Here is a 10100-nt window from a genome sequence, read left to right as displayed (position 1 = left end):
AAGAAGAAGAAAACGATGAAGAAAACTAATATAAGTATATAACCTTCAATCTTCATCTCGGATCTAAAATCTTCATCTTGGATCTTGATTTTTTTGGTGTTGTTAATGAAGATTTGATGTTGTTGTTGCTGGTGAAGTCGATGAAGATGATGAAGAAGATGAAGATTTATGCGTTTTGTTGTTGTTGTTGCTGTTGCTTAAGATGAACTTCATTCCTGGAATGAACTTCATTTTTGGAATGAACTCTGCTATTTTTAGGTTTTTATATGGAGTTTATTTCTGGAATGAACTCTTTTTGTTTTAGGTTTTTATATGGAGTTCATTTCTGGAATGAATTCTGTTTTTTTAGGTTTTTATATGAAGTTCATTTCTGGAATGAACTCTGTTATTTTTTAGGTTTTTATATGGAGTTCATTTCTGGAATGAACTTTTTTTTTAGGTTTTTATATGGAGTTCATTTCTGGATTGAACTCTGTTTTTTTTTTTTTTTTTTTTATATGGGGTTTATAGGTTTTCTGAAAAAAATAAGTAGAAATTAACAGGAGTTCATTTTGACGAATGAACTGTTACAAGAAAATAAGTAAAAATTAACACGGAAAGGTACTTTTGTCTGTTTTATATTTTTAAATAATTATGGACCAAACAGTAAATGCATTTTTCCAAAGGACTAAATAGACATGGGCCCATCTAAAAAAGGACCAAACAATAATTTTCCCAATAGGAGTAGGCCTAATAAGGCACACTTGTCCGAAAGGCAGCCACTAGTTATAGTCACCCCTTAACAAAACCACTTTTTAGTTTTCACTCTTCCCTCTCTAATTAGACGAAACTCTGCTCTCTTTTGTTGGGTTTTGGTTTCCAAAAACCCTAGCTAAACCCTCCCCTGAAAAATTGCTTCATAATCTTGATCATGGTTACTTCGATCACCCTCAGATCTCTGATTAGACGTGGTTTTTGTACTTCTTCCTCTGCTTTATGCTCTAATTGTGTAAGTTCTTCATCTTTATTTACACCATCATGATTCAATTTCTCTTATGCTTAGCTTTTTCATGAAAACTAGATTGGGTTTTGATTTCTCTAGGGTTTTTCGTAGTTCAATTATCTATCATGAACTGAAAATTCAGTTCAATTCAGGAGATAAAAATTAAAAAAATTATTTTAATCTGGTTGTATGAACAAGATATTGGGTGTAGAGATAATTGTCTGATTTTTATAACTATTTGATGTGTCTAATAGAATGCACAGATTCAATCCAAGGGTGAGACTACTGTGACCAATCCAAAAAAGTTGGTTTTCAATTTCAAAACTTCAGATGATTACAAATATGTTATGGGATGCGGAATGCGTAGGATAATTGAGTCATCTAATGGCGATATGTCATTTGTGTTCAAGAAGACTCTTAAAGAAATGATAAACGACATTATCTTTCAAAATAAAGGTGATGTGGAGAGAGCTCGGGGTGTGAAAGTGACCAATGTTGCGTTTCTAATACCTCCGTACATCAACGACTATCAGAAGCAGATTATAATGGAAGCGGCAAATGATGCTGGTCTGTTTGTTGAAAGTTTTATTACGGCCATAGCTGACAACCCTTTTCTTAATCGGATATATGTTCACGAGGGAGAATTCGGTATACTACTTGCTCTTTCGGGTGTATTTGATGTTCCTATCAAGGTATGTTATAGCTTTAGTTCATTTGAGATCCTAGATTTTATTGATGTTGTTTATGGGCTACTGATGTTTTCTATCTCTCTTAGGAGTTCATATTAAGTGGTGATAAATCTGTGTCAGAAACAATTTTGAGCGAGTTACAAAAAATTCGTGGATATGACTTGAAGCAAGATCCGGTGATGGTCCAAAAGATTAAGGAAGCAGTTGATAGGGCAATGGCACGAATGTCATCATCAAATTTGAAAAAAACTGGTATCAAGCTCAATCTTCCAGTTGCTGCTGATCAACCCGACGAGAGTACAACAATTACATGGTCAATCGATTGATTCTCACTGCCCGTGAGTAAAGTTTCTTCTCTCTTTTTGTTATCTTCTGAAACAATGAATCAGGGCTTACTTTTGGCTGTTGTAACTTGTTACGACTCTTTTGTTGATGGGTATGTAGATAGACTAGCATTTTAACCACAACTCGAGTGAAAACAAAGAAGACATGTTTTGTGATTGTACAAATTTTCACTCTTGTCAGTTGTAGCCTCTAACGCTGCCCTTTGTATCTAATGATATCAATCAAAAAACAACTCTATGTGAGAATTTTCGGCATGGTATGTTGTTATGTTACAAAGACATAGTTAATCTAGCTTGATAGGTGTACTCTTTTTCTCTTTAGGTGTATGAATAGTATTGGATTTTGTGTGTTCTAGCTTATTTCAGTTGAAGTTACGCGGAAGGGTAAACATGTTGAACTTCACGGAATCACGGTTCTCATTGAGTCTAGGATTTTCATCTTTTTGCCGACTTATATTGGTATGTCAGATATAAGAATATTGCAGACCGGAGATGTCCATGAGTCCCTTTATCCTAAATTGCTTGAGCATCAGAAATGAGAAATGTAAAGAGCCTATATATCCATGGAATATCCTTCCATAATGTCTCTGTAGCAACAAAACCAGCATTCTTAATCTTTCTTTATAAAACCTATCACATTTTGCTGAAGTTAGTTGCTGATATATAGAATGTTTGAATAATTCTCTGCAGTATGTGTGTCATGTGTGTAGTTGTTCGGTTGTTCCTCCAAGATACTTTCAGCCAAGTATGGCTGACCTAGATGGAAGATTGTAAGTTAATATTTTATATTTTTTTTGAGAATCATTTCTCTCTTCAGTCACTAAGGCTAAATTAGTGCAGCTTTGATCCTGTAATAATTGACAGGAGTTATCTTCTGTGCCACTGTAATAACCGACAGGAGTGTATTTGTGCGAAATCATGGAGTATCTGATCAGCTTTTCCTATTTTTGAGTCACTGTGAGTAGGCAAAACCATGGCCTGGTGGAGCTGCAGGCATTAGATCCTGTGTTTCCTCCTTTGAGGCCGATCAATTTCATCAAAATGGTAAAGATTACATGTATCACTTTACACAGGATTTCCTTTTCTTCTATCTTTTTGTTCCATATGCAACATGGTTGAGGATCTGCATTTGGCTCCCCGGCCATAACGATGGGTGTTTCAAATGCATTGTTCTTCAGTTTTACTCCTTTACATAGGCAGAGGTTGCCTTGTGGCGACCCTGTGACTAGGGTTGCTCCAGTTCTGGTAGTTGCCTTTCAGAAGCCACAACTGAAAGCAATAAGTGAATATCCTGTCCTTCATAGTTGATTAACCTAGTTGGCTTAGATTTCTCTGCAAAAGCTCTATGGTTTCGCAGCAAATGGACCAGCAGATTGTTGCTGGGATGTTGGGACATGCTAATATTGGCATCCGCTAGCTATAGTTTTCACTCTTCCCTCTTTAATTGGACGAAACTCTGCTCTTTTTGCACACCACATTCAAACACTTTTCATTTTTAGTTTATCTGTTAAATTCACGTAGTGACCTATATGGGTTGTTGAGACTTTTAGCGAACATTGTCCGCTGCCTGGTCATTAGCAAGCTTTTCAACTTAATATAGAATTGATGGACATGTCCTGCACTCCTTACCTGTTACAGTTCAATTGTTTGAGCTTTAAAAAATTGTTCATATATCTCCAAGTGGACAATAACTGCTTATTCTTTTTATTATCATCTACTACCGGATAGCACGTCTACTATAATCAACCATGATTTGGGGGGTTTTGGTTAGAAATACCCTAGCCAAACCCTACCCCTTGCTCTTAATAAATTTCCTTGGGAAATTTGTTCATAATCTTTATTATGGCTGCTTCGATCATTCTCAGATCTCTGATTAGACGTGGTCTTTGTAGTTCTTCTTCCTCTGTTTTATGCTCTAAATGTGTAAGTTCTTCATCTTTATTTACTCTATCATGATTCAATTTCTCGTATGCTTAGATTTTTCATGAAAACTAGGTTGGGTTTTAATTCTTTTAGGGTTTAGTAGTTCAATTATCTAACTAAACTGGAATTTCAGTTCAATTCAGAAGATAAAATTTTAATTTTTTTTTCCTTCAATATGGTAGTATGAATAGGATGTTGGGTGTAGAGATAAATTTTTGATTTTTGTATCTTATTGGTGTGTCTAATAGAATGCACAGATTGGATCCAAGGGTGAGACTACTTTGACCAATCCAAAAAAGTTGGTTTTCAATTTCAAAACTTCAGATGATAAGAGATGCGTAATAAGTAAGATAATCGAGTCACCTAATGGCGATATGTTATTTGTGACCACGAAGACTCTTAAAGAAATGATTAACGACATTATCTTGCAAAATAAAGGTGTTGTGGAGAAAGATCCTGGGGTGAAAGTGACCAATGTTGCATTTCTAATCCCTCCGTACCTCAACGACTATCAGAAACAGATTATAATGGAAGCGACAAATGATGTTGGTTTGTTCTTTGAAAGGTTTATTACAGACATAGCGGACAACCCTTATGTTAACGGGACATATGTTCGCAAGGGAGAGTTCGGTATACTAATTGTTATTTCGGCTGTGTTTGATGTTCCTCCTATCAAGGTATGCTATAGCTTTAGTTCATTTGAGATTTTACTGATGTTGTTTATGGGCTACTGATATTTTCTCTCTCTCTTAGGAGTTCATATTAAGTGGTGATAAGTCTGTGTCAGAAACAATTTTGAGCGGGTTACAAAAAACTCGTTTATATGACTTGAAGCAAGATCCAGCGATGGTCCAAAAGATTAAGGAAGCAGTTGATAGGGCAATGGCACGAATGTCATCATCAAATTTGAAAGAAACTGGTATTAAGCTTAATCTTCCAGTTGTTGCTGGTGGACCTGATGAGAGTACAATAATTACATGGTCAATCGATTGATTGTCACTCCTCATGAGAAAAGTTTCTTCTCTCTTTTTATTAACTTCTGAAACAATGGATCGGAGCTTACTTTTGGCTGTTATAACTTGTTATGGCTCTTTTGTTTATGGGTATGTGCATAGGCTAGCATTTTAAAATGAAAACAAAGAAGACATGCTTTGTGACTGTACAAATTTGCACTCTTGTCAGTTGTAGCCTCTGATGCTGCCCTTTGTATCTAATGATATCAATCAAAAAACAACTCTATGTGAGAATTTTCGGCATGGTTTGTTGTTATGTTACAAAGACATAGTTAATCTAGCTTGGTAGGTGGGTGTATGGATAATATTGGATTTTTTGTGTTCTAGCTCATTTCAGTTGAAGTTACATGGAAACGGGTAAACATGTTGATATTTACAGTTCTTATCTATGTAAATGTAATGCAGGAGTCTAGGATTTTCAGCTTTTTGTCGACTTATATTGGTATGTCGGATATAACAATATTGCTGACCAAAGATGTCCATGAGTCCCGTTATCCTGAATAGCTTGAGCATCAGAAATGAGAAATGTAAAAACCCTAAATTTCCATGGAATATCCTTCCATAATGTCTCTGTAGCAACTAAACCGGCATTCTTAGTCTTGTTGAAGTTTGTTGCTGATGTATAGAATGCTTGAAATTCGCTGCAGTATCTTTATCATGTGAGTAGGAAGTGTTCCATTTTGGAAACAGATTAGCTGTAAGTATCTTGTCCCTCCTTCATACTTATAAAATAAAACTGAGCCAGGAACTGCCTGATGTGCCATTATGAGTATATTTGTGCCAAATCATGAAGTTTGATCAGCTATTCCTACTTTTGAGCCACTGTGAGCAGGCCTTCGAGGCCAATCAATTTGATGAAAATTGTAAACATTACAAGTCTCACTTTTGAGAGGTGTTCATTTTATTTTATGTTATTATAGTGCATTTGCAGCAACATGGCTGGGCATCTGCATTTGGCTCCCTGGCCATAGCTATGGGTGTTTCAAATGCATTGTTCTTCATTGGTACTCCTTCACATAGGCAGAGGTTGCCTGGCGCTGACCCTGTGACTATGGTTGCTCTAGTTCTGGTAGTCGCCTTTCAGAAGCTACATATGAAAGCTATAAGTGAGAATCATATCCTTAGTAGTTGAAATAACCTAGAACTGGGTTATAGATGGCTTAGATACCTCTGCAAAAGCTCTATGGTTTCTCGGCAAATGGACCAGCAGATTGTAGCTGGGCTAATTTACCCAAACTTGACAAACCCCTTTGAGGACTAACAGAATCAATGGAAGAATATCTTCATGAAAACACCCAATTCTGTAATGGGGATGGAGTTGAAGCTTGCAATTCAGTATCCATGAAAAGGATCAATCTGGACAATGTAATAGCAAATTGGGTTCATTTTGTCACCTGGCTGCGTTTTTAAATTTGTAATTGTTGGATATTTAGGGTTTGTGAATCTGGATGTGAAAGTCTTTAGTCTTTCATGTTTTGGTTGTTGGAGGTTTGGGGCATTGCGGTTTTGTGTAACACAGCCCTCCTCTTTGTCCTGTTGGTTAGTATACAACAAAATAAAAATCAGGTCAGAAAGTAGACATCTGATCCGTTGTAGTCTAGGTGGTCAGGATACTCGGCTCTCACCCGAGAGACCCGGGTTCAAGTCCCGGCAACGGAATTTGTTTTTGCTACATTAACTCTCATATAAAGAATCAATGATACGACCTTTTTATGCATACGATGGTGAATGCATTCTGCTTTGAAACAAGAAATGACTTGGATGACTTCGCATTCTCCTTGAGTAGAGTTTAAGTTAGTACGGTACTCTGAATCCAAAATTTTGGCTTCCATCGATTATGAGTTTTTATGTTTGTTTTTGATCGACGGTTTTGAAGCATAATTAACATGAACTAAAAGTAGATATGTCTTATGAAATTGTTTGCCACTGAAAACTGGAACAGTTAAGAGACATTCAGCTTTGAAAAATTGGGAGATTCATGTAAACTGTTTATGCTGCTTTAAAGAAAGGACCAAAGATTGGGAAATTAGAGGTCATACACATCTCTTCTTCTTGAACAGATATTGATATCTATAGTAGTCTCTTTTTCCTTTGTATGTACAGATATTGATGTTCATAGTGACACAACATTTGCTTTAAATTGTACGATTTGTACGTGCATGTGAAGATTCCAATTGTTAGGGGGAACACCGCAGCAGCGGTAAACAGATCTGTGAATCAACTAACATTATCACACGCTTACATTAACTCCATACATGGCAAGGCAAGCTGTCATATTCCAATTGTCTAAACGACAATGTCACTCGTGCATTAAGAGGAACTGAGGAAGCAACAGACACGGACACGATAAAATCGGAAGCACATGAGAACAAAACGAAGTGATTAAGAAAGCCTGAACGGAGATTCTTTATGTCTCCTCGGCTTTGTGTATATAAAGCTTCACAACAGGTCTTCATTTCTTCATCCAAAAAACTGAAATCTAATAAACTTTCATCTTCAACTAATTTTCTCAAAATGGCTTCTTTCCATGTTCGTTCCGTCAGTTTACCTAAAACCTCTCATCCTATCACTCTTGCAGTGGAGGAGCAATTGTGCCAACTTAAAGCTACTGAACAAGCTACCTCATCTTCATCAATCAGTCAGAACTTATCTGGTCTTGTAGACTTATATGAGTGTGTCGAGGATTTCCTTTCTACCCATGATGGGAAATGCTTAGACTCCGGTTTGGATGGATCTATCATATTGTTGGATGTTTGCAGTATTGCCAAGGATGTTTTGTCTCAAACAAAACAATCTGTTCAAGAACTACAGTCATCCATCCGTAGACGATCAAATGAAGTTTCTGAATACATGATCTCAAGAAAGAAGATTAGTAAAGTGATCCGCAAGTGCCTCTCAGATTTGAAAAACAACAAGAAAGTCGATGCTGAAGTTACTATTCTAAGAGAAGTTGAAGCCACTACTCTTGCAGTGCTTGAATCTGTATTGTCCTTTGTGTCTGAACCAAAACAAAAGAACTCCTTGATCTCTAAGTTGATGCTAACCAAGCAACTGTCAAACAAAGAAACTTCGGAAGTAATGGAGGTGGATACCGCAGTAAAAACCCTTACCAAAGGCATTGAAGTAAACAATGTGCAAAAGACATTGAAAGCCCTTGAAATGTCCCTTGAAGATCTTGAAGACAAACTAGAAGCTGTCTTCAGGTGTTTGATTAAAACTAGAGTTTCACTCCTCAACAACCTCAACCAGTAGTAACATGATATATTACTACTATCAGCCATAAGCATTTTTCGCTTTTTATTATGAAAAATGCTCATGGAATTTTGTACGTACATTACTGTAAATGAAAAGAAAGTAAATATCAATACAACTAATTCTTCACGAATTATCTCAAGTTTATTTTTACTGTCTCATCCCAATCATCAAACGGAAGTTTTACCTTTTCTAATGCATATTTTCAAATTATGCATAACATGATTCATAATGCGCAGCGCATCTTCGTACGATCTAAAGACCATTGACCTTAACCATTTCGAATCATTAAAAAATATATAACAATGGTGTTAGGTTAGGGAACATGAGATCTTAAAGGTAGGCATATCTTGCACATGCATGAACTTCCATATATTACATAGATAGCAGTCTGTCATTATTCCAAATGTTGGCTTAACACTGCGTGGACTTTGAGTTGTATGAATCATATGTGCGTGTGAAGATTCCAGTTGCTAGGAAACAACGGGACAGTGCATTGATGAACAAATCTGTGAATGCATAAATGACAATCAACCAACGGGATTACACGCTTACATTAACTCACTCATACATGTTAAGGCTGTCATATTCCATTTGTCTAAGCGACAATCTCAGTCGTGCATATATATATTTCATATACTGACAAAATTCAGATACTGACGTGGTGATTACCTCCAATTATTATCTGTTATGTGTTGCTTAAATCAGGAGCAACCAACGGACACGGGCTATAAAATCAGAAGCTAGCACAAAACAAGTAAGTGGTTAAGAGAGCCAGTTGCATTGAGATTCTTTATGTCTCCTTCAGCTTTGTGTATATAAGCTGCACAATAGGTATTCATTTTTCATCCAAAAAACTGAATTTTAATAAGCTTTCTACTTCTACAAATTCAATTTCAAAATGGCTTCCTTCCATGTTCGTTCCATCAGTTTACCTAAAAACTCCCATCCTCTTACTCTTGCAGTGGAGGAACAATTGTGCCAACTAAAAGCATCTTCATCAATCAGCCAAAATTTATCTGGTCTCAAAAAGTTATATGAGTGTGTTGAAGATTTCCTTTCTACCCAAGATGGGGAATGCTTAGACTCTGGTTTGGATGGATCTATCAAGGTGTTGGATGTTTGTAGTATTGCCAAGGATGTTTTGTCTCAAATGAAACAATCCGTTCAAGAAGTCCAATCATCCATTAGAAGATCAAATGAAGTTTCTGAATACATGATCTCAAGAAAGAAGATCACTAAGGTGATCCGCAAGTGCCTTTCAGATCTAAAAAACAAGAAAATCGACTCCGAAAGTAGTATCCTAAGAGAAGTTGAAGCAACTACTCTTGCTATTCTTGAATCTCTATTGTCCTTTGTGTCTGAGCCAAAACAAAACAAGTCCTTGATCTCTAAATTGATTCTCAACAAGCGAGTTGCACACAAATGCGATGAAGAAACTTCTGAAGTGATGAACGTTTGACATTGCAGTCAAAGCCCTTACCAAAGGCATTGAAGTAAACAATGTGCAAAAGACATTGAAAGCCCTTGAAATGACCCTTGAAGATCTTGAAGACAAACTAGAAGTTGTCTTCAGGTGTTTAATCAAGAACAGAGCTTCACTCCTCAACATCCTCAACCAGTAGTAACATATATGGCTACTGATCAGCCATTAGCATTTTCGCGTTTTATTATGAAAATGCTCATGGATTTTTGTACACATTACTGTAAATGAAAAAGAAAGTAAATATCAATACAACAAATTCTTTGACTACATATATTTGTTCATTACAATTATCTTTAGCTTTTTTACTGGATGCAACTTAAACCCCGATGATTCTAACTGTCTAGTAATTTCAAATGAGAAATTTACCTTTTCTAATCTATTTCCAGTTTTATTAACATGATTCATAATTAA

General features: G+C 36.2%; 4 protein-coding genes and 1 non-coding gene across 5 annotated transcripts; all 5 read left to right on the top strand.

The window, feature by feature from the left end:
- Window positions 1–827: 827 nt before the first annotated feature.
- On the top strand, window positions 828–2260 carry LOC113273440 (chaperone protein DnaK-like). Its single transcript, XM_026523156.1, has 3 exons — window positions 828–988; window positions 1237–1674; window positions 1758–2260. Exons 1-3 carry the CDS (start codon window positions 911–913, stop codon window positions 1995–1997), a joined length of 756 nt encoding a protein of 251 aa, XP_026378941.1. The 5' UTR covers window positions 828–910; the 3' UTR covers window positions 1998–2260.
- Window positions 2261–3807: 1547 nt separating this feature from the next.
- Window positions 3808–5185, top strand: LOC113273441 (chaperone protein DnaK-like). Its single transcript, XM_026523157.1, has 3 exons — window positions 3808–3938; window positions 4187–4615; window positions 4692–5185. Exons 1-3 carry the CDS (start codon window positions 3858–3860, stop codon window positions 4929–4931), a joined length of 750 nt encoding a protein of 249 aa, XP_026378942.1. The 5' UTR covers window positions 3808–3857; the 3' UTR covers window positions 4932–5185.
- Window positions 5186–6537: 1352 nt separating this feature from the next.
- Window positions 6538–6610, top strand: TRNAE-CUC. Its single transcript has one exon. It is a non-coding gene; the product is annotated as a tRNA-Glu (tRNA).
- An 830-nt stretch (window positions 6611–7440) lies between these two features.
- Window positions 7441–8223, top strand: LOC113273439. Its single transcript, XM_026523155.1, has one exon. The coding sequence runs from the start codon at window positions 7466–7468 to the stop codon at window positions 8201–8203; it is 738 nt and encodes a 245-aa protein (XP_026378940.1). The 5' UTR covers window positions 7441–7465; the 3' UTR covers window positions 8204–8223.
- An 881-nt stretch (window positions 8224–9104) lies between these two features.
- LOC113271830 lies at window positions 9105–9665 on the top strand. The gene has a single exon (XM_026521753.1). It carries the CDS (start codon window positions 9105–9107, stop codon window positions 9663–9665), a length of 561 nt encoding a protein of 186 aa, XP_026377538.1.
- Window positions 9666–10100: the final 435 nt, after the last annotated feature.

Source organism: Papaver somniferum, chromosome 4, assembly GCF_003573695.1.
Source record: "Papaver somniferum cultivar HN1 chromosome 4, ASM357369v1, whole genome shotgun sequence".
NCBI lineage: Eukaryota > Viridiplantae > Streptophyta > Magnoliopsida > Ranunculales > Papaveraceae > Papaver > Papaver somniferum.
This window is presented reverse-complemented; position numbering and strand designations above follow the sequence as displayed.